The 22848-nt window shown below is 39.4% G+C and overlaps 1 protein-coding gene across 1 annotated transcript; it reads left to right on the plus strand.

The window, feature by feature from the left end:
* Positions 1-1101: 1101 nt before the first annotated feature.
* Positions 1102-22054, plus strand: GABRA6 (gamma-aminobutyric acid type A receptor subunit alpha6). The gene is made up of 11 exons (XM_066560392.1): positions 1102-1139; positions 1251-1369; positions 1610-1677; positions 3031-3251; positions 3351-3433; positions 4028-4171; positions 4592-4744; positions 4826-4978; positions 7910-8169; positions 16815-17075; positions 22004-22054. Exons 1-11 carry the CDS (start codon positions 1102-1104, stop codon positions 22052-22054), a joined length of 1551 nt encoding a protein of 516 aa, XP_066416489.1.
* Positions 22055-22848: the final 794 nt, after the last annotated feature.

Genomic DNA, 22848 nt, shown 5'->3' on the forward strand with positions numbered 1-22848 from the left:
CTGTTTTCATCATTCACTGTTTTCTTGAGAAGCAATAAAGCCACAAAAAAAAGCTGGAGCAGTGTGAATTTTTTTCCTTTAGGGCAGACTACATTACTACACTCTTACTGAAGGAAGGGACAGTAATGATCCAGTCAGTACTTATCAGGACAAAATTAGTAATGATTTATAATCCCAGTGGTTTAGAAGTAAGGAGTTCCAGTTCTAACAAAAGTCCTGGTAATGCCTTGGTTTAAAGTCTGAGTGAAATCTGTGCATGTAACGCTCCAAAACAGCTTAGTATTAACAAAAACAAACAAACAAAAAAGAAAACAAACAAGCAAATCTAGAAAACTGAACCAGAACCAACTTTTAGTGTCTAATGTCCAGATATCAGCGTTTAGATACTGGACATCTCTGTACAATTCTGAAGAATTGATCATCAGGAAAACTGTTGAGAAAGGTTAAAATCCCCAATAAATTGCAAACTGTTGGGTCCCCCCCCCCTCCCCAAAGTTCTAATGATGTGGAAGCTGCATAATAATCTCCCTGTGAACCATAAACATAATAAAAGCTGAGGCCATTTCTAACATAATCTCTATCAGCAAGATGCCAGCGCTTTTCCAGATTTCCTAACGGGTCCCTGCTAATTCCATGCCAAAACTAGCAGTGGATTTCTTCCTTTTAATCTCCCCTAATGCCTTATTCGATTATTGTCACTGCTCTCCGGCCGCGCACCGTCCCTTCAAACCCTAATTCCCCCCGTGGAGCGGTCAGATGAGGCTGAACGGCGGCGGCGAAGCCGAGGGACGAGCACGGCCGCGGGCACAGCCCGGCCCGGGAGCGCGGGGCCGGGGCTGAGGAACCGGGCAGAGCCCGCCGGGCCCTGCCAGAGCCTCACCGGGGCTGAGGAACCGGGCTGAGCCCGCCGGGCCCTGCCAGAGCCTCACCGGGGCTGAGGAACCGGGCTGAGCCCGCCGGGCCCTGCCAGAGCCTCACCCGGGGCTGAGCCAGCCGGGCTCTGCCAGAGCCTCACCCGGGCCCGGGGGAAGGATGAGCGCCGACACCGGCTCCAGCTGACGGGTCTGAGGGCACTGGAGCGTCCCCGCACACACCTGCGGCATGGCTCTGCTGCTCGCCTGGGCGTGTGTGGCTGTGAGGTGAGTGAGCCCCCACCACCACGCCGACCCCCGAGGGCTCCCCGCAGCCCCGGGCTCTGCCGTCCCCCCCTGCTCCCCCCGGGGCTGACGGGGACTCGCCTCTGCCCGCAGCGTGGGGACGGCACTGGGGGACCAGGGCGACGGGGCGGACCTGTACTCGGAAAACATCACTCGCATCCTCGACAAGTTGTTGGACGGCTACGACAACAGGCTCCGACCGGGATTTGGAGGTAGCGGGGAAGCCTCGTCCCCTCGGGGAGCCGGCGGGTGGGGAAGGGCGAGCAGCGCCCCGTGCCCGGGCAGGAGCGGCTCGTCCCGCACCCGCGGCAGGAGGGAGGCGGTGGAGCCCCAAAAGCGGCGGCGAACAGCAAAGTTTGCCGTGCCCCGCAGCCCCCGCGCTTGCGGGGCGGCTCTGCTGCCCTCAAACAAGGGGTCCCGCTCCTCTCCCAGCCCCTCTCCGTGTCCCGCAGGCGCCGTGACAGAAGTCAAGACGGACATCTACGTGACCAGCTTCGGGCCGGTGTCCGACGTGGAGATGGTAAGGGCCCCGCTCGGCGCCCCTGCTCTGTTTTCCCGGGATTCATTACGGTGGCATCTGAGTTGACCGTCATTAAAGCAGATTACGAGGCTTAATCTCTTTGACAATCTCTAGGGCCCAGCAGAGCAGTTTGGCCAGAGCTGCATACAGCTATTTCCCGGCCGCTCCAGCCGGGGCTGGGCACACACAGCCTCAAGCGAGGGCACGGCCGCAGGTAAAAGATGCCTCTTGAACCCTGAGAAGATGGTGAGCGCCGTGTCCCAGCACAACTCTGCAGAACGCTGCCTGCTGGAAGGACACTGAATGAGCAGCTGCAGGGGAATGGTGCCACTGCTGACACAGCTGCCCCTGTGCTGGGTCGTGCTGGGTGCCCCCAAACTCAGGCAGCCACAGACTTGGGTGCACTCAGTCTGTGTAGACAGAGGTTCAGACTTGGGTGCACTCAGGCTATGTAGACAGAGGTTCCGACTTGGGTGAACTCAGTCTGTGTAGACAGAGGCTCCAACTTGGGTGAACTCTGACTATGCAGCACTAGCCCCCAGGAACACATTAAGTCATGGAAGTGAGGATGGCATTGCTGTTCTCTTTCTAGACAGTGACTTGGGCTGCTATTTTTGCCCTTGTACACCCCTTTAACACCAGCTCACCTGAGCCTGCAATCCAGCCCAACTGCGGGCTCTGAGTAATACCAAAGTTTTTCCACTGCTCTTCATCAGTCAAAGAGAAGGCATAATTTTGCATTCTTACAAAATTTGCCCCGGCCAGGTTTAGCTCTGTTTCCTAAGCAACTTCTGCAGATACCTCTTTTCTGAAGAGTTGTGAAAATATTAGTAAGAATTCTTGGAAAAAAGTCCCAGTGATTAATATTAACTTGACACCATAATCCTACTGTGATGTGACTCAGATCAGTCCTCACTTTCTCACTTTGTGAATATCCAAAGGAAGCTGCAGAAGAGTCACCAAGCGTGTCTTTTTGTTTCTGGCAATTAAACATTGATAGCTTGGTCTTGCACTTTGAAAGGTAGACATTTGTATTTCCTTAGACCTCAGTCACTTTGAATTAAATTAATAGCTATGAGAGTACAATGAGGGTTAGTTTTTTTTCCCTTACTCATGTCCAATTATCTGTTCAATGATTCATTTGTAACTATTCTTTAAATAATAAGAAAATAGGATACGTTTTCATGGATGACTTTTTTAGTAACTACTTAATGATAATAGGATTGAGTGTTTAAGCAGTAAATGAAATGCCATTGACATGTGTGTTAAATTGTCTCATGGAGTTACTGTCCCCACAGCCATTTGGGACTGCTGACCCCCACACAGATGTCAACCCCTATTTATTTCCCACAGGAATACACAATGGATGTCTTCTTTCGTCAGACATGGACTGATGAGAGGCTGAAGTTTAGTGGGCCAACTGAAATTTTGAGACTGAACAATTTAATGGTCAGTAAAATTTGGACACCAGACACGTTTTTTAGAAATGGAAAAAAATCAATTGCTCACAATATGACAACTCCTAACAAACTTTTCAGAATTATGCAGAATGGAACTATTCTTTACACTATGAGGTGAGAGCTTGCCCTGCTTTTGGTTGACCTGTATTTTTGATCCTATCAGCATTTTCCTACATACCATATTTTTTCATTATCTACAACTGTGTGTTCTAGACTAACCATTAATGCTGACTGTCCCATGAGGTTGGTGAATTTCCCAATGGATGGACATGCTTGTCCACTGAAATTTGGAAGCTGTAAGTTTTTCTGTATCTTCCCGTTTTAAAGTAACACTTGGTCAGAAGATCCTAAGATATTACTTAGTGACATAGCTGAAATTTTAAGTTGTATTTTTATACTAGAATTTTACTTTTTTGTCTGAGACTCAGACCATTCATATGGACATTGATTTATCCACTGAAGGGTGACTGCTGAAGCATCTTTTGTTGTTTATTATTCTTACACTTCTGGTAGTCAAAGTTGGTCCCTCAACAAATATTAAAACCTCTGCTACATTTACTATATTACTTATAATTTTGAAAATATGTGGTAATCAATTTTGAAATATTGTGGTAATATAATTTTGAAAATATTTAGTTGAGCTGTGGTAATCAATATGTTTGTTTTATAACAAATTAAGAAGTGACAGCTAGTTCCTCTCAGGTCCCACCGCAGCCATTCTCTTATTGTTGCTTTTTTTAAATTTTGTCATTTATAAGGTTAGGAACTTCCTGGAGTAGGATGCATGTTTCTGTGGGCATTTGAGCTACAAAAGGGATTATTCTATTTATTTTTTCAATTGCTTATAAAATACATAATTAGTAATGGTCATTTTCCCCTCTGTTACTCAGATGCTTATCCAAAAAGTGAAATAATTTATACTTGGAAAAAAGGACCATTGCATTCAGTAGAAGTACCACAGGAGTCTTCCAGTCTTCTCCAGTATGACCTCATAGGACAAACTGTATCTAGTGAAACAATTAAATCTAACACAGGTAAGATGGAGCCATGTAGAAACTACTGGTTTGGAAACATCTTGATAATAAATTACAGGGTTTTTTTCATATAGAATGAATTAATTTATCTTTTGCCATTTTAAAAAGTAAAACCCTTGGACAGATTCTAACCATTGTCTCTTAAAAGACAGCTTTTCAATACAGTCCTATCAAACACAAAAAAATTTCAAGATATTCTTAAGAATTCCCACTACCTCTCCAGCCCAGTAAAATCAGTCCATAAAATGAATATTATTCTGCTTTGTTTCCATAAGGTCACTTTACCTTTTTTTAAGCAGCTTATTTTTATTATGCACTAAGAGGTCTGTGATTTCACTGGAACATATTATGTTGGGTTTAAGCCAATAATGTTCACTCACATGTTGCCAGAATAATGCTGACATACTTGTCTCTTAACAGGTGAATATGTAATCATGACAGTTTATTTCCACTTGCAAAGGAAGATGGGCTACTTCATGATACAGATTTACACTCCTTGCATTATGACAGTCATTCTTTCTCAGGTGTCTTTCTGGATTAACAAGGAGTCTGTTCCAGCCAGGACAGTTTTTGGTATGCTGTGTTAAGGTCTTTGAGCTCAGCATCACATCTACCATTCATTCATTCATTCCTTTCATTGCTTGTTTGTTTTAGGGGAATATTCACTCCAGCTGCTCTATTTCCATCTGCAAAGGAAAATAGGCTACTATCTCATTCAGACATACATTCCATGCATCATGACTGTCGTCTTGTCTCAAGTTGTGTTTTGGATTAACAAAGAATCTGTTCCAGCAAGAACTGTGGCTGGTATTTGTGTTTTTCCTTTTGTCTTTCATTTCATTCACTGTATTGAATCTGTTCTATCAATCAGATACTGCAAGCCAGGGGGGATTAGGAAAGGCAGCTAGTAGGTTCAGTCAGCAAAAGTAAATACTAAAGGGAAATGATAGTCAATTTACCTATGAGGGTCAAAATTCTTGACTCAGAATGTTTGGGTAGCCAGACTTGTTTGTGACAATTTTCAATTGTATTCCACTGTGTATTTTTGTATGCAGAAAGGGACAATTTCAAAGTAAATGCCATTTTTTCAAGAGGATTTTTTTCCTATGGATTTATTGTCTCATGAAACTAATATGAGTTAAAGCTATAAAAGGAAAAAAAATCACATGGCATGGAGTTATTATCTGACAGAAGGTACCCCATCTAACACTCATTCTGGAGTGCTCTCTTCCCCTTGGTTACGAAGGTATCCAAACAACTAACAAGGGCTTTAGATGGATAAAGATCAGTGAGATGAATAATGTCCCTAGCACAGGTTGAAGTTATAACGACAGAGATGTATCCATATTGCATGGCAGGGCCTTTTTCTTTCTTTCCAATGGTTTGAATTAATGCTCTCAAAGCTTTGAGTCTCCTGGTTCATACCTATCTGAGGTTTATACTCCAGATATGATGCTACCTGATTTGGCTTCATGTTGCATCTCTGGATTGTAGAGTTAAATCCTCTATGTTTGGAGTAAAACATACTTGCAACATAGTGGGCATGGAAGGTAACTACATTCTTGAAGAGATGTGCAAGTAGTTCTGTAGCTGGGTAGCTGGTTTGGTAATAATTATATAAATACCCCAAACACTGAAATAACAGCTCCTAGGTGTTGTACTGAAGAGTAATGTGGACTTGAGAAAACATTTTATGAAAAGACTACAATTAACTCCTTTCTGTATTGTGGAAAATAGTGATAGCATTTTAAAAGAATATTTCAATCCTTATTCCATTTGTATTTCTCCCAGGGCACAGTCTGAATTTGTAGTCCAGACTTGTTCAATATCCCATGGATTCTGAATACCTTAATCTAAGGAAAAGAGTGCAAATTTCTTATGACCAAAAAAAACGACTGGTCTTTTTCACTGAAAAAGAAAATTTTGAAATGCATCATATTGCAAATACTTGAATTGTAAATTTTCACTTGTACTTGTAAGTCTGAAAGCTAAGTTTGAGAGAAGAGATATTAATAGTAGAAGAAGAATGATGTGCCTAAACCAGTTTTTCAGCACAAAATAATTCAAGGACTTTGTTTACCTCCAAAATGGATGCCAGCTATCAGATTTCAGTGTTTGCATTATGTAACATATTCTTCAAAACTTACCAGGAAGTGTTCAAAATGTAAAGACAAGGGTAAACAATCAGCAGTTGCACAGTTTACCAACTGTAATTTGGTATTCAGTTTGATGAAGCAGCTTTCCACAGTGCAGAGCATTTCATCAATATTCACTCCACATGGAGAGAATTCTTATCTATATCTGTAAAAGAATAGGAGACCTATTCCTAAGTTAAATTCCTGCTGCAGTAAGTTTTTATTCAGACACAGAATATGTCTATTTTATTACTAACTAGCACATGGACAGATTCTAATCTAATCGCACATCTTTTCAAAAAGTTCATTCTGGACCTTTGAAATTAAAATGCATCTCAGCATAGTTGTATTCATATAATAAAATGAGTCTGGCAGATTTGGGAGAAGTAGGAATCCTACATATTTCTATACCATCTCCTATTTGTATTTCATTAAAATGTGAGAAGTAATGACATTGGGATGTAGTTAACCTCAGACAGCTGGCAAGCCACATCATGTGAAAGAGTTGCAGAGAAACTCTGAAAATAATGTCACCCTTTCTGGATGCTGCAATATGCTATGACACTGCATCCTTTCCTCTGAGCATCACTCATAGCATATTGCTTCATCGACTCAACATGACCATCACAATATGACATTAAAACATCTTTCACTTTGCCACCTACCCTTTCCCAACTGCAGAAAATAGAAGAGGATATTCTCCACCTTACTGTCTTTAAATACCCACAGTTTTTACATTCTAGCAGGCATATTTATAAGTAAATATGAGTCACAGAGGCTTGTATGTAAATGATTGAGTTTGTTCTTGCATTTTTTGCTTGTATCAGGCAGCAGTAGGAAGTAAGTATATTTCCTACATTATTAATGCTGTACACTCCAACACAGAAAGAATAAATTCATGAATTCATGTGAAGAACACCATGGGGCCCATGAGCTACATGACCAGATTTGCTCTGTGAAAATAGATAAGCAGCTCTAGAGAAGTAGCTTTTCTGTCTTTCCCTATCTGTAGCTAGGGGAGCTTTCAAATCAAGATACTCTTAGTGAATCTTAAAAAATGTATCCAGTGATTAAAGACAACAGCTCAGGGGACCAAAGCATTATTACTTCAAATGTTTGGATCAGGCTCTGACTGTTTTTCATGTAGAATTTGACTGATTTAGTGAGGGTTCTGTAAGCCATGTGTTGTACTACAACAGGAGAAAGAGAGGATCACTGTTGGGGAATGACAATATGTGAATCCAGGTTTCTGCCAAACATTATACTTACTAACCCACCAAGGAAAACCTCCTTCAAATTTTGAGCCTGGATTTTGTTATAGCCATATTTATCCAATTCTAAGAAGCTGTCCCATCTAGAATATGTTGTTATCTTTCAGTCTTCTCAATGCATTTAGGAAGTTTTCCCAGACCTTTTAGATGCTGAATCCAGTACACATGAGTTATTAAAGGATACAAAATACTTAGGAGTCTTTTTGGGATGTAGGATGACAGCTAAAATCAAAAAGGGTGCTGTGCTTTGGTTTTTCCATATATGTGAATTTAAGAGTGTCAGGGCTGAAGCCAAGTTCTAATGCCCCCCATTTCTTTCTCTTGTTTCCAAGGAATCACCACAGTCCTCACCATGACCACCCTGAGCATCAGCGCTCGCCACTCTCTGCCCAAGGTGTCCTACGCCACCGCCATGGACTGGTTCATCGCCGTGTGCTTTGCCTTTGTCTTCTCTGCACTCATTGAGTTTGCAGCTGTCAACTACTTCACCAATCTCCAGGCTCAGAGAGCAATGAGGAAGGCAGCCAGGGCAGCAGCACTGGCAGCAGCACTATCAGCAGCAACTGTACCGGCAGAGGACGAGATTGTCTCGGTAATTGCTTGCTTTTCTGATAATAAGCATCATATAGGAACAGGCAGCTGAAGTACTGAATGCAAAACAATATTAAAGTGATCTTAACCTGAAGCAGATTATGTAAGCAGATTGTGTATATTTATCAAAGACATTGTTCTGATTCCAGAAACTGAAAATACTTCATTTATTTGTAGTGTTTATTTAAATTTGCAATATGATTTTCTAGGGTGATGTTTATTTGGCTAGGTATTTAAGGAAAGCCATTAGACTATTATCCATGATACTTCTCCTGAGCAATGCTGTAGGCACTGTGGTCAGGCAGCTGTTGTTCCCAGCAAGTCTGCAGAATTTGTGGGACAGTGTACAATGGAATGAACATGTGCATTGGCCAGATGATTATGGAATCACTGTAGTACAAGGGTACAGACCATAAGTGAGCCATTTGGAAGATGGGTAATTAGCCTATACATAAACTTGGCATCTCTTACTGAAATCTGTGTTGGTAGAAGCTTTGGGGGGAAAAAATATAAATGAAAGATAGATTTTGGTACACGTGAAAGAGAGGAAGTCTTTCTAGTATCAAAATCTGTGCCAGAATTGCTTGCAAATTTCACTCTGTAAATCTCATGCTAAATTGTGAATGCTGTCTCACAGCATATGTTCAACTATTTATCATTGTGGCCTTCCTGTTTCAAAACCAGTTTTACTACCACCATGATTTCCATTTTTAGAGAAACCACAATCTGAATGACATTTTGCAAAACCTCTGAATCTGTAATTGAATAAGGGAGTCAGTCTGAGAGGTGCCCAATACCAAGGCAACACCCTACCCACCATAGAGTAATTTTTCCACATTTGCTGATAAATAGCAGTTAAAGTTACAAAATTTAAGTACTTTCAAACTATTAAAATCAAAGTCGATAAGTTTTGCTGACTCTTTTTTGGAGGACAATCTATCAGAAAAGAAAAATCAAAAAGTTTACCTGGTTTTATATAGCATGAAGAAAATATTGATAGCTGCTACATCTTGAAGAGGAACACCAGCTTGGACCTGTCCTTCACACTCTTCCTTATTCAAGTTGGAGTTAACCATAAGGAGGTTTTCTAGAAAGGAAAAAACAAAACAGAAGTACTACTTTTGTTTTCCCTGAAAGGTCCCTACTGAGCAATACAAAAACAATTAGGCTGACTGCACGTGCTGCTGGTGCATTCACAGCCACTGTGGCCACCCCCACACATTCCCAGTCTCAGGAAAACAACTGATCCAAAAATAACCTCTTGCTTCTGCCCAGATAAGCTAAGATAGGGCTCCTCCAGATTTACATGATCTATGAATCACAGCAGACCAAGGTAGGCACCGGACATAAAATTTCTGTTGAAAAAAATGAATAAAAGATAAAGAAGATAAAAGGCTCAAATTTCTTATCAAGGTCTTCAGCCTTAAACAAGCAAAGAGCAAACTGAAGACCCTCCTTCCTGTTTTGGAAATATTCACTTGTTAGGTTTTCCAAGTAAAAATCAACAAAAGAAAAAAGAAAACATCTAGGAATAAAATACACATCTAGGAATCACCCTGCAACAATCTGCTCAAGAAAACTATTTACATCTAGCTGACAGCATACAGATTTATAAGAGTAGTAAATCCCATAACATTTAGGCCCCAAAGTAAACTCAGTCTCTTAAGCAGCCCACAAAATTCTACAGACCTGATCTTGCTCAAAGCAAGACAGCCATTTTCAGGCCCTGTACATCCACCATGTTTTTCTCCCAGGATCCGTTGTCTATGAGAACTGCAATAACAGAAAGAGCAAACTCAGTGAGATCATAAAAACAAAGGGTACTTACAACTGAAGGCAAGATGATGTAGTCAAAAAGGTTTCTAGAAGAATTAGCTATTGGATTTAAAACATTCCCTTCCAGAAGGGCATTCTGGGAAAAAGGAGTGATTATGGGATAAGGGATTTTAAGAAGCTTTTCTTTTTTCATTCCTTTTTTTTTCCCTTTGGTAGAGATAAGGGGGAAGGAACTTTTGTATGTTGGCACATCCATAGATATACTGCAGTCAGTGATATAATTTCATATGAAACAGACCTGAAGTGTTTAATTTGAATGCTAACAGTGTATTTAATACAGGCTGATTGCATGTGTATAACCATTTCCTCTGGACTGTCATTCTTCCTGAGCCTTGTGCTTCTATAACTGCATTACTGATCCTAGGGCAGATATTTTTAAGGCACACAGCATAAGACTCAGTTTCCTGCTAGAGTGAGGGCCCAAAGTCAAGATAAACATATCTACAGAATAAATATATATATATATATATATAATTTCAAATTAAATGCTTTTGGAAAAAAAAAATACTAAGCAGTCTTCTTTTCCCTTCCATCTAGTTAACTTTATTTAAAATTTTGCCTTATTCAAATAAACTAAAGTCTCTCACACAGGTTTTTATAATGTAGAGAAAAAAACTGTACACTCAGAAAAGAAATCTGTCAGAAGACCAAATTCTGCTCTAGTGTAGAATGAAAGTAGGAGAAAATGTGGCAGCCACTGAACTGTGGTGGGGTCAGTAAGAGAGATGAGGCTGTGCCCGTGTGCTCAGCAGAGAGCTGAGAAGCCCAGCAGGCCTGGGCTGGCTCCAGGAAAGCCTCTCTATTTACCTCAGTTAACTGAGAGCAGGATTTGGCTTGCTCTCTTCATCAGCTGCAGGCAATCCCTGTGTGAAATACAAAACTCTGGGTGTTCCTCTGCAGAACACGAGGGCAGCAAGCTGAGCCTTCATCTGGACCCTGACACAAACCTGTTCTTACTCATACTGTGGCCAAGCTGGCTTTAGCATGTCAAAGCCAAACATCTTATACATACATACATATACATATAAAACCATGATGCCTTTTAGCTTTTAAATCCATTTCAAATTTATCTCTTCTATATCAGTTGCATTGTTTCCTCTTGATGGCTTTCTTTTCCCAGGGAGATCCCAGTCCTGGAAGTTGCAGGGGAGGGGAATTGGTGATACTGTGAGGAGCACACCATTTGCAGAAATGCTCTGTGGGATGGTCAGGGAATAACCCCGTGGATCAAAAGACATGCTTTCCATGTGAGAGGCTACATGTAAAAGACAACAGATTACCACCCTGTAACAGCTTGCTCACAGCTGTGTTCTAAAAGTCCTCATGTTTTAGCAGAAATCAGCACAGAGCAGTGCAATACCTCTGGGAGAGCTTCTTTCTCCCTCCAGCCTTGTTTCAAAACAGCACAGCTTGGGCAGGACAGGATTCTGTTTCCCTTTAACCTGGCCAGTGCAGAGCAGCTGTCACTGGTATAGAGGATTTAGTTTCCTACAATTATGTCAGAATATATTGAGTTTGTTTAATGAATATCCTGGTGTAACAGAGTACTTCTGTCTGGATCTACAACCCCCTTTAGTATCACCCTAAAACAGCTATATGGTTTAAGGTCTTCACTGACAACATTGAGACATAATCCCAGCAAATTTTTTGCAGGAGGGTAGTGAGAACAAAATAAAGTAAATATAGTTATAGGAAAAAAACCATATGGACAGACACTGATAGATTTAAGAGCCAAATGTGGCTTTGAAAATTTAAATCTGTTTAATGTAAAAACATGTTTTGACAGCAGAGAGGCTCTGTGCCAATTATATGTTTTTTCTGGCATGCTACAAATAAATGTTATGAAGAAACTCTACCATAGCTCATTCCCTTTGAAAAGAGAATGACCAGGGTTCCAGTCTCTGCTCTCCTTACTGCATATCTGGTTTATATGACAGCAATTTTAATACAATGGGCATTGGGTATTTTTCAGTTATGCTTCCTGCCTATATAGATCTTAAGATTTTTCCATGCAAAATAAAATAGCTTTAAAGTAATAGGTAACAGCCTCTCTCCTTATTCACCTTCACTTGATGTTTAGGCTATATTCTGAGAGAAGTGAATTTCATTTCCTGGAGGTCAAGATCTTGAAAGATCTTGAACATGGTTTTCCCCTGCTCTAAGTGAGCAATTTAACCTAAGTGATTTAACCCTTTTACTAGGGTAAAAAATGATGAAAACAAGTCTGCATGTTTGTCCTCAGTGTTTCTAGCAAAGGTAATTTAAAATTCCTTAAGAGATGCCTGAAGCTAGAGCTGTTAATGACTTCTAAACTATACTCAGCTTTTGATTATGCAGGACACTGTTGATAGCTATTTACACATTATTTGCAATATACTTTTTTTTAATCAGATCCCACAGATGAGGCACTCAAAGAAGTGTCCAAATTAGGGTTTACAATGAATCTGTGCCATCAGATGGACACTGAAACTGCACAGGACTCTGTTGAAAGAGGTTCCTTAGTACATGGCCAAAAGATGATGTTCAATAGTGCAGTGAACTTTCCTGCTGGAAGTTACTGCATGTGGATTGCTCAGTAGCCAAGGAGAGGCTTTGCAGATCACACTGGTGGATGTAGGGGCTAAACCATGGTTAACTCCCCCTTTGGGAGATAAGTCACTAGCATGCTGTTATGTCTGTAATGGTTGAAATTTCTCAAACTGTATCCACTAATGAGCAGAGGCAAAAAATGTTATATGTTTAATTAGGCATTCTGCCTTTTACAGACACTGAGCTCTGCTTCTAGGTTGGTTTGTGTGTGGGTTTTGATATAAGGAAAGTTCAGTGTCTTTAATCAAATAAATTATGAAGAAATGAAGAAATAAAATATTCTTCTTATCTAAACTTCTAGAGTTTATTGTCATGAACCTCTTTTTACTGCATTGCTAGCAGGAAAAAGAGATGGGAGTAAAAGAGAGATAAGGAAGGACATACAGATATTTGTTTTTTTAAGGTTAGCCAGTATCTGGGTTGCATATGTAAGAGACTGGTGTTACTGTTAGATCACAAACTAAACTGATAGTGAGAATATGCATTTGCAGTGCAAAGCAACAGAGAAGAGAATTCTACAAATATGAATTACAGACATCTCTTGAGGGAAAGAAACATAAGAACATAGTGCATTCATAAATCACAGTTAGCATGCACCAAAGGAATCAGAGAGAGTAGACAAAGAATTTTATTTACTCCAAGGTTATGTGTGATGTATTTTTTAGATCTGGAAGGCAAGAAATTTGGTGAAAGCCTCCTGAGATATTCTGAGTATAATCAACTTCTAGTGATATTGAGGAGTGTTGTGAGAGAGCAGAGCTTTATAGAGGGGATGAGAGTGCTTTGTGAGCTTTCCAGGGGATGAGATAGCTTGGCTGCAAAGCTCAGTGAGAAGGCAGACTGTGCCTTACAGGCCATCTCCATACCAGTGCACTGTGGTGGTGTCACATTCAACAATGGACTGGCAGTCTGCTCTGTGTCACTGCCTGCTCAGACAGAGCTGCAAGTTTAATTGCCTGATGGGACTAACATTCCACATGAGTGCAAGAGTACCTCTGAATCAAGGTTCAGTAACTCCAGAAAATCCATTATTTCCTTACGACACAGTGTGCTGTGCCTCAGGCTTCTTGTTCTTGCTGCTTGTAAAACAGTCCTTACTTGAGTGATTGGCTCTGGGAGCTATGCAAAATAGGCTATTCATTTCCATTTTCTCTGTTTTGTTAACATTTCATGATGTTATTGTATGTAATCGTTGTCAAAAGGAGAAGTTAAATCTAGATACAGTAGACAAATTACTGTAGCTGCTGCTCAGAACAACTGTAATAAGGAATTATATTCTTATCCTCAGACCTCCTCACTGCCTCCTGTTCTTGGTTTAGCAGTGAATTCCCCCAGTTCTGGGGCAGCAGTCTGGTCTACAAAAAACTCCCATACTGAGAGACATCCTCATTACACATCTAAGATAAATTTCGGCTTAGAATTCCATATCCTGAGTAGGGATTTAGAAGAAAATAGATTTGACCCTGAGCTTGCTGTTATGGGGACACAGGACTGTTAAAGACAGTGAAAAGAACTGCTCAGGGTGTTTTCTTGAGAAGAAATCACATTGAGATAATCCTTCTACTTTAGCAATCTCCCTTCTATAGGAATGAGATTTAATAAATATAAATAAAATAATGACCAGGATTACACCTTTCCAAGTGCTTATTCAAATGATCACAAAGATTTTCCTACCTCCACATTCTAAATATGTTCAGTACTAAACACCCAATAACCATACACTACATCTGTTCTACTTACTATTAACTCCATCACCTCAGCACTGTAATTCCTGATTCATGCTTGAATAATCCAGAGTAGAATTTGACCTGCCTTGTACCAGAATATTGTAGATTAAAAGGACTAAGATTCACCTTAACACTTGTATTTTTAGGAACCACACAGTCTCCACAAAAGGTCAAGTTATTCCCCAGAAACTGAAAAACAAGATGGAGAAAATGAGATGCCTGACAGTTTGTACAGTTCTGTTAAAGCAGGGCATGCAGGCAAATGGAACAGAAGTGGAGTGAAAGCAGGAAGGCAGGCTCAGCCAGCCAGTCTGTTCATAGAGGGGGATTATTATTATTATGATTAGTGCAAGTGGACATGGATAACCCTCTTTCTGTTTCCGTGACACATCTGTAGCTCATCCTCCATTTAAATCTGTCTGCTGCTTGCTGTGTTACTGCAAAATACAAAACGAAACATCTGTGTTCCAGATAGGCACAGAGCAGGAATGCTTTTTAATACCCATTCACAATATCACACCAACCATATCATGTATAGAGGGCAAATTGGAAGTGGTGATTGGTTGTAGGGGAAGGAAAAGGGCAAAAGGTAAGGGAAATGCATACAGAAAAAGTGCCTTTTTCCTTTTGAAGTAAGGAAAACTTCAACTCTTCACCTTTTGTTTAGACTAAAGTCAGCTGTGAGAAATCCATCTCTCCCTAATTTTAGTTGGATACCAGTCCATTCATTCATGAACAAAACTTGGCATCCTGTTGTGGAAATGTCAATTGTTCTGATTCTGTGACAGTTAGGATGACTTCTGGAAGGATAATTCCTGTTACAACTATTCCAAGTCACCCAGGAGACACCAGCTGTGCTAGGTTAGTCTGTTATCTAGAAATTGTGGCCCAAGTACAAGAGTGGAAAATGTATTTCAGAAAATGCTTCCTTTCCTTTTAGTGACTCAGTCATTTATCTGATTGACTAAAATCTGTTCCCATGCTTAGAAATCCTGCAAGATAAATCCCAAAAATGCTGACAGCAGGCTACATTTATGTGAATGGTTGTCATTAAATCACTCCCAATGAATGGCTTTGGAAATTGCCTATCTAATAGCATTTTTCTACCTTAAAATCATTCCAATGTTAGTCTCCCATTTCACTGTAGATGTATGTGCTGTTATTTTGGGAGTTTTTTACATTGTCCAAGACTTCCCTCATCTGCTTCAGTCATTTGGTCATCTCGTTCTGCCGACCAGAAAATCTTTGTATTCAAATGCAAGAACATCTGTGCACATTGTGTGATTTTTCTGCACAAGATTTTTCCTCAATAATCAGGGAAATGAGTTTTATGGACAAAATATGGAGCTTAAGCCTAAAACTAACAGAACACTACAGTACTTCATCTCAAAACAAACAAAGTCACTCACATCATGCCTCTGTATTTTCTCAGCCATCAGATGAATCTTAGAGCTGCTGCCATGCATCCACAAATGGCCATCCTGGGATATGGCAGGAGCAGCAAGGTTTTTTACTATTTCCTCCTATTTGACATTACTGTGAAAGTGAGCAATTGATATCCATTAGAGCAGGCTTGGAACCTGGGGTGGGCCTGTTCCTAATCATTTCTGGAAGGAAGAACTCTATCACTTCTACTCTTGTGAAAGTAAAATAATAGCAACGTGGTCCCAAATAAAACAGATGTACAAAATTAATATACATGCTAGCCTAGTAAGCTCTACATGTCCCTGAGTTCTGGCTGAATTTTCAGAAGAGTTTTAATACAGCTTTCTGAAGAGTAATTGGACCTGGCTGCAAATGCTGCACAAAATATGGGAGTAATTTGGTTTCATTTCACCATAAATGAAAATAAAAATAGTCCCATTACAGCTGAGTATATTTGTCTTCAGTTGTATGCATGGAAGTGCTGTGAGAATTATGAGATATATTTAAAAATGAAATTTTATCCTGGAAAAAACAAGGACAATTCAGCATTCATGTCTTCAGCAGCTGTAAAGTTAGTCAATTGCCTTTGGTGCAGCAGTTTCCTAGCTCTTGCATGACTCCATTCAGTGTTTACTAAACTCATCAATGGGTTCAGCCAGGAAGATTGCACCTGAGCCAGCCCATATTGTTGCTTGGTTTAATCTTGATCCATATCTGCACACACTTCAGTCATACCAACCTACTACAATTTGGATACACCATTACCTTCTTTCCCATTTAGCTCCATCTTCTCTTTTTCTCTCTTGGAGCTTCCACTTATCACAATGTTAACAATGTGAAAAGCACATATTCTTTCATGACTTTACAAGAAAGCTTTAGGCCATAAAAATATAAATCCTTCTGTATAGATGCATTATTTTATGATTTTCTGATATTGCACTATAGCAGAGAAGCAACAGTAAAATCAGAAAGTTAAGTTAAAAGGTGGAAAGAAATGTAAAGATCACAAAACCTGAGACTCTGTATCCAAATATCACCTTTTTTTTCCCTCTTCTTTTTTCTTTCCCAGCATTCTGACTCCAACTCTAACCTGAAGAAGAGAGTGAACTCCATAGCATCTCAGGCAGAGCAGTCTCCTGAGCCCAGCATAATATCAAATACAGCATCCCAGTGTCAACCTCTGCCTGTTCCTCCACCAGCCCCACCACAACCACCAGCTATTGGAGGTGCAAGTAAAATAGACCAGTATTCCAGGATCCTCTTTCCAGTGGCATTTGCAGGATTCAACCTGGTGTACTGGGTTGTTTATCTTTCAAAAGACACTATGGAAGTGAGTAGTAAATTTTCTGAATACTCAACTATGATATGCAATATGTTTACTTGGCCAGCATTATTTCAATTGTTCATTTACTGTTGCAACTCACTTCATCAGCCCTTTCTGAGTAACACTAGAATGTTTTATCAAAAAAATCAGCTGTAGCACTCAGTACAATGCAGAAAGGCTGTTTGAAGAGGGAAAATGTAAACACTTCTCTCTAACACATGCTGCACTGAGCAGAAAATGCTCTGTAAGACAGCACAGGATGATATTCTCAGCAAACAAACTGATCTTAAATCCTCTATTTCTTAACCTGTTGAAAGGAATGCTAGAAATGTCTGTTGAAGCCATGAAGTGAAAGAGATAAGAACTTTAATATCCTAAGGTATTCTCAGGGAGCTAGTACCATAAGGTTCCCCAAAAAGTTTCTTGTATAGTATAAATGATTAGTAACTGCAGTATAAAGTTTGTGAATCAAGAGTCCCTAGTTTTGTACATTTCAATACATTTTTCCTGGTTTTTTTTAATATATATATCATACTGTCTTATGCAAATAAACCTGAAAAATCTTTTCTTAAGTTTCTTTGAATCAGGCAGAGAGTGATTACACCTTTAGATATCCATGAGGTCCAGAAGAGACATGTGCCCTGCAAATTGAGCCTGTCTAGAATAATCAGCCAGTAATCAGTCATTAAACTTTAACTCTTTAATGCTTTAAATCTCTATTTTTTCCCTTTTTTTACCTAAATAAAGTTAATAGTGTCCTACTTCCTTGGTAAAAAATATATTCATTTGCCTCGTTGCTATAGAGTTTTGGATCTCACTGTACATTGCAGTCAATTTGATTGGTACATTTAGTTTATTTAGGACAGCTAGGAGATAATGATGGTATTTAGATAGCACCAAATGCACAAAGTCCCTACATCAATAGAAACAGAGGCTGGAAATCTGGTATGAGTGGGGATCAGGCAGTACCTTTATTTCCTAGATCAAGGGTAAAGCAGGCTGAGGGAAATCTTGTGGGCAGCCAGGAGATGTTGCAGTTCAAAAACCAAGTCAGTGCTGATCAGCTGGTTGGTGGCACCTCACCTCTGCTAGAGGGCTGCTGCTCTAGCAGACTCTAATTTTTGCTACCAATATGATCTGAAAATGCTGTCTCTCAGGGATGGGGTGTGCTGCCAAGCAGCTTCTGTGGAATTGTGAGGGCAGGAAGGTAGGAGACACTGTCTCTCACAAATATTCCTGCAGATGTCTCTCAAGAGGTCACAGCTGCCAGCTCCTGGCCACTCCAGCCCTGCCCAGTGCTAAATTTAGCATTTGTGCCAGAGTTACTGATCCTGCTGTTAAAATATTGACTATGTGTGCAAATGACTTATCTCAGAGAAGGGATTGGAAAAGCTCATGTCTGATCATGACAACTTCTCTATTTAGAGGCCAGCTCCTCAGCTTGCCAAGACTCCAGTGATTAAACCATTCACATTCTGGATCTGGAAATATTTGGAACATACTTGCCATTTCCCCTGGTGGTGATGAAATATTTACACTAAACATCGTATATTAATAATAACATTAGAGCCAGGCTTTTAAAATACTTACAAAATCTAGGACTAAGGGCTGACTATAAATATTTTTAAATGCTACTGTGCAAGCTCACAAACATGCTCAGAAGCTGAGAAATGATGTTCTGTAGTAGCATTACAGAATAACAGAAATCCAGCAGCAAGACTTAGAAAAGAGAATAGTACTGACAGCTGGAGTGTTTTGAATTATGAAGAATATAAACAATTGTGTAAATTTTGACCAAGCTCTTCTTAAGTTACATTTCTGCATTTGTGCACAGTTATAACTAAAAATAATTGTGATATACACTGCTAGGTTTCTAATTCAAACGTTATCACCAGTTGTTACTTTCAACAACCAGGATTCTTTTTGCTTTAAAAATATATTAAAAATATGTAAGCTTTTAATTCCAAAAAGAGGAGATAGAAAAGTTGGGTGAACAAAGCATGGAATGCTTCAAGGACAGTTAAACTTAATCTTTGGCTCCCTCAGGCCCAACAGATTTAATGTTGCTACTATATAATTCAGCTTATTCAATTTAAAAAGTGCATTTTGTGCATTATTTCAGGTATATTAGCTTTTTTAAGTTACTTTTTTGAGTTCATAGGACTTTTGTTTAAAAAACAAAAAGAGGAAAAAAAATCTACTTAATTTATTGAAATAGACAAATTTCCAGTACACCAGTTCTTGCACTGCAACTTTCTAGGATTTTTGTTAGTGCAGTTTGGAGCACAGAAGATCATTCACCAATTCATGTGCTCAAACCAAGCAGGTACCTCCTGTCTTTGGAGGTGCACAGAGAATGAATCAGGCATTTCATGGCCCTGTTTGTAAAAGCAGGTTATTAGCACTGGAATCAAAGGTGATTTTCACCTCCTATCATTACTTTCTGGCCAGGCTCTTCCTTTGGCTTTGAAGGAGGAGCAAGAAGAGTTTTTTACTTCATGTTCTGGATTCAGAGCCTTGGCTGGAAGGAGCAGCCTTGTTAGTGTAATGACACAGAGCTGCATGAAATGAGGAGCTCTTTTCTAAGCTGTTCGGTACAAGTTCAATACACCACTAAGCAATTTTCTCTGGCTTAGATAATGTGTTACAGAAATGAAAAAGCCATTTTTATGTACAGTATCTCATAAGATTTATGAGAACTTTGGGGACTGACTACTTCTGAAAGTGCTCCTTGGATAACTTTTTCTTCCTCTGCCATTAATAATTTTCTCTTCAGGTTAAATATCTTTTCTCTTACTATATATGTAAACTAAGAGTATGTAAATTACCCAGACATTTTTTGATTTGGAAGTTTGTATAAAGAAGAAGGTGTTTTAAATAAAATGTACACCTTTAAACATTGGAATGTTATCATCATAGACTGGTTTGGATTGGAGGGGAGCTTGAAGATCATAGAATTCCACACCCCTTCCATGGCAGGGACACTTTCCACTAGACCAGGTTGCTCCGAGTTCAATACAATCAGATCCTGGAAACTTCCAGGGATAAAGCATCAACAGCTTCTCTGAGTAACCTGTGCCAGGGCCTCATCACCCTCACAGGGAGAGCATCCAGGATTGGACAGACACCAAAGGTATCTTGGACTGAACTCTGTATTTATACTTCCACACATACTGCACCAAGTCAAGCTTTGCAAACCAGGAAGCTTAGTAGCAAACTTTCATTACAAGATGAATATTTTCTATGTTTTAAATCAAAACCAGCACCATTCTCTGAAGGAAAAAAGAAATGAGAAAAAAAAAATCCAGCTTAAAATTAAGTAATTCACCTGAATGCTTTTTTCACATGGATGGGGATAACATTCATCTTCTGGTCTTAATATTTAAATAAAGGGTTCAATTCTCTATTGGAAAAAGTGGGAAAACATTCTTATTCAACAGCAGTCATCCACTGTGCAACTTGATACATAAGATATTTCAGTGTAAATGGGTTTGCACTGGGGAGTAGCAAGAGCATTGCAGAGCATCAATTGTACTGGTCAAAACAAAGAAATTAAACTAGCAAAGTTCTCTGTCTGGATTTGGTTATACTGTATATTGGTAGAACCTAATAGAACAAAAGGACTACAAAATGTACAAAATAACTGATGCTAGTTTCAGAGCACAGAAAATGCTGTAAGATAGCTGTAAGATAAGCCCCCTTTTCTCTCAAAAGGTTTTATAGGTTAATGCTACAGATACCAACTATAGTGATATCACTGTGCTATTTATACTATGAAAAAATAAAGCATCAGAGTTACTCTAAGAGGACTTACTCCCTCTCTATGTAAGGTGAATTAAATTAGGTGGGAGGTTTGAGGATGTAGCATCCCCATGATTTATACCTGGGGGATGGAACAGGCACATTTCTATGGTCCATATTCTTCTGTAGGGTACAGTAATATCTGCCATCCACAAAAAGCTCTACACAGTAATGAAAAAGACACATTTGTCTAAATTAGACAAATAGAAAGGTTCTTGAAAGAAGATCAAACCTTTCTGACAAATGAGGAAAAAGGTATTCTAGCTTTTTATTTTGTCATACAGCATATTTTGGCTTTGTTTTCTGTTTTAAAGCTTCCTTAGTCCTTGAGCTGAATACTAATTTATGACAGTGACCTTGGTGGGTGAATTGCACACTTAATTTATTTTAAGATTTGCTTGATTTAGAGTGCAAAGAGTCCCCTTTTAAAGAGCTGCAAGTACTACCTTTGCCACATAACTCACAATGCATATGCCACTGCCACATCATCTTGTGCACCTTACTTCTAAATTCACCTATCTTAATTTTTATATGTAACATTATGTTACAGTTTCTCGTGTAAGAAAACATCGAATAATGGAGTGAATCAAGCTAGATAAGGAGATGATGCTAAAATTTTGATGATAAATCCAGAAAAAGAAGCAGAGGCAGCTTTTATGTTTGGGAGCACAGAAAGATACAAAGTCACTGAATGGACCAAAGTTGCTGAGTCCTGGATATTATTTGGATGCAGAGAACATAGCAGGATGGCAGGAGAAGAGTTACATAATAAGTCCAAGATGCTAATGATGTCAGGTGGGAAGAAAAAGAGAAAGAAGCAAGAGCAGGAAAAGTATTTAGCTTCAGTACATTGGTATTATAAAGGTTTTAGTGCATATCATTGCATCATTTTTCAGTTTAAACACTGGAAAAGTAAAGGTTAAGAGGAACAGTCAGTGCCATACGTACTAAACAACTGAGCTTTGATGATCCAGGTAATGAGCATCAAATTCTAAGAGGATTCTCCTTGTAGTGCAGTTCTATTTTGAGTCTGCTGAGAGAGTCAGAAATCACATGGGTTTGTGGGTTAACTCAGTTATTGTTAACAGTGGTTAACAACTCACAGCTTAAACCTCTCTCAACTTTTCTTCCAGTTTTTTGAACCTTCAGCAATGCATTTTCGAAATGACCCTCAGTCCAACTGAAGAACAGCTCAAGATTTCAAGGAAATCACTCAAGGTCACAGAGCATTGAAGAGACTTCAAAGGATTTGTCTTTCCACAGGTGATCTCAGTTTTCAGTCAGGGAATATTTTTATTGAACATTACCTGGATGCAAACTCTGGACAAATCAAGAGCTGCAAACTTCTTAGGGATCTAATTAATATTTTCTTAATATTTTGTACAATGATTCTACTACAGAAGTTCTTGTCAAATTATTTGTTTAATTGTCAAAGGAAAGAATGTTCATTTCTTCTACAACATTTGTAAACAATTGAATGTTAAATTTATATGAAACATCAATAAAAGGGTTTGGGGTTTTTTAATAGAATAAGGATTGCTAAACTCAGCTGACTCTGAAATGGTAGAACTTGGCATAATTTCAGTGAAAATCTAGGAGTTGTACTGATTTCCAGCATTTGAAATTGATCCAAAACAATGTTGGGTAGAAATCCTATGAAAAGGAGCTGTAGTTCTATCCTGTTTTAACCTTTTCATATAAAAGATAAGGGATTAGTTCTTAATTATTTTTAATTTAATTTTCATCTTTGAGATGACACTTATAAAGAATGAGATACAAGGAAAAAAAGGAAATATAAGCTATTTTTTGTGTGCTTTAGCTGTTTGGATACCACAGTGTAACTTTCTTTGTTGAAAGTCACCATTAAAGTACAACCAGACTAATAACAAACAATGTCTTGGCAGGATCTAGAAATGGAGGACTGGAATTTCAGGGAGTTTTCAAGGTCTAAAGCTGAATAGACAGAAAGATGCAGCTA

The sequence above is a fragment of the Molothrus aeneus genome, chromosome 15, assembly GCF_037042795.1.
Source record: "Molothrus aeneus isolate 106 chromosome 15, BPBGC_Maene_1.0, whole genome shotgun sequence".
NCBI lineage: Eukaryota > Metazoa > Chordata > Aves > Passeriformes > Icteridae > Molothrus > Molothrus aeneus.

What these genes read in the sequence shown, in the direction of transcription:
- GABRA6 (XM_066560392.1), top strand. Translation starts at nt 1,102, where the DNA reads ATGGCTCTGCTGCTCGCCTGGGCGTGTGTGGCTGTGAG. An exon ending in ACTATTCTTTACACTATGAG is followed by an intron (nt 3,252 to 3,350) that starts GTGAGAGCTTGC and finishes TGTGTGTTCTAG; the next exon opens with ACTAACCATTAATGCTGACT. An exon ending in TTTCAAAAGACACTATGGAA is followed by an intron (nt 17,076 to 22,003) that starts GTGAGTAGTAAA and finishes CTTTTCTTCCAG; the next exon opens with TTTTTTGAACCTTCAGCAAT.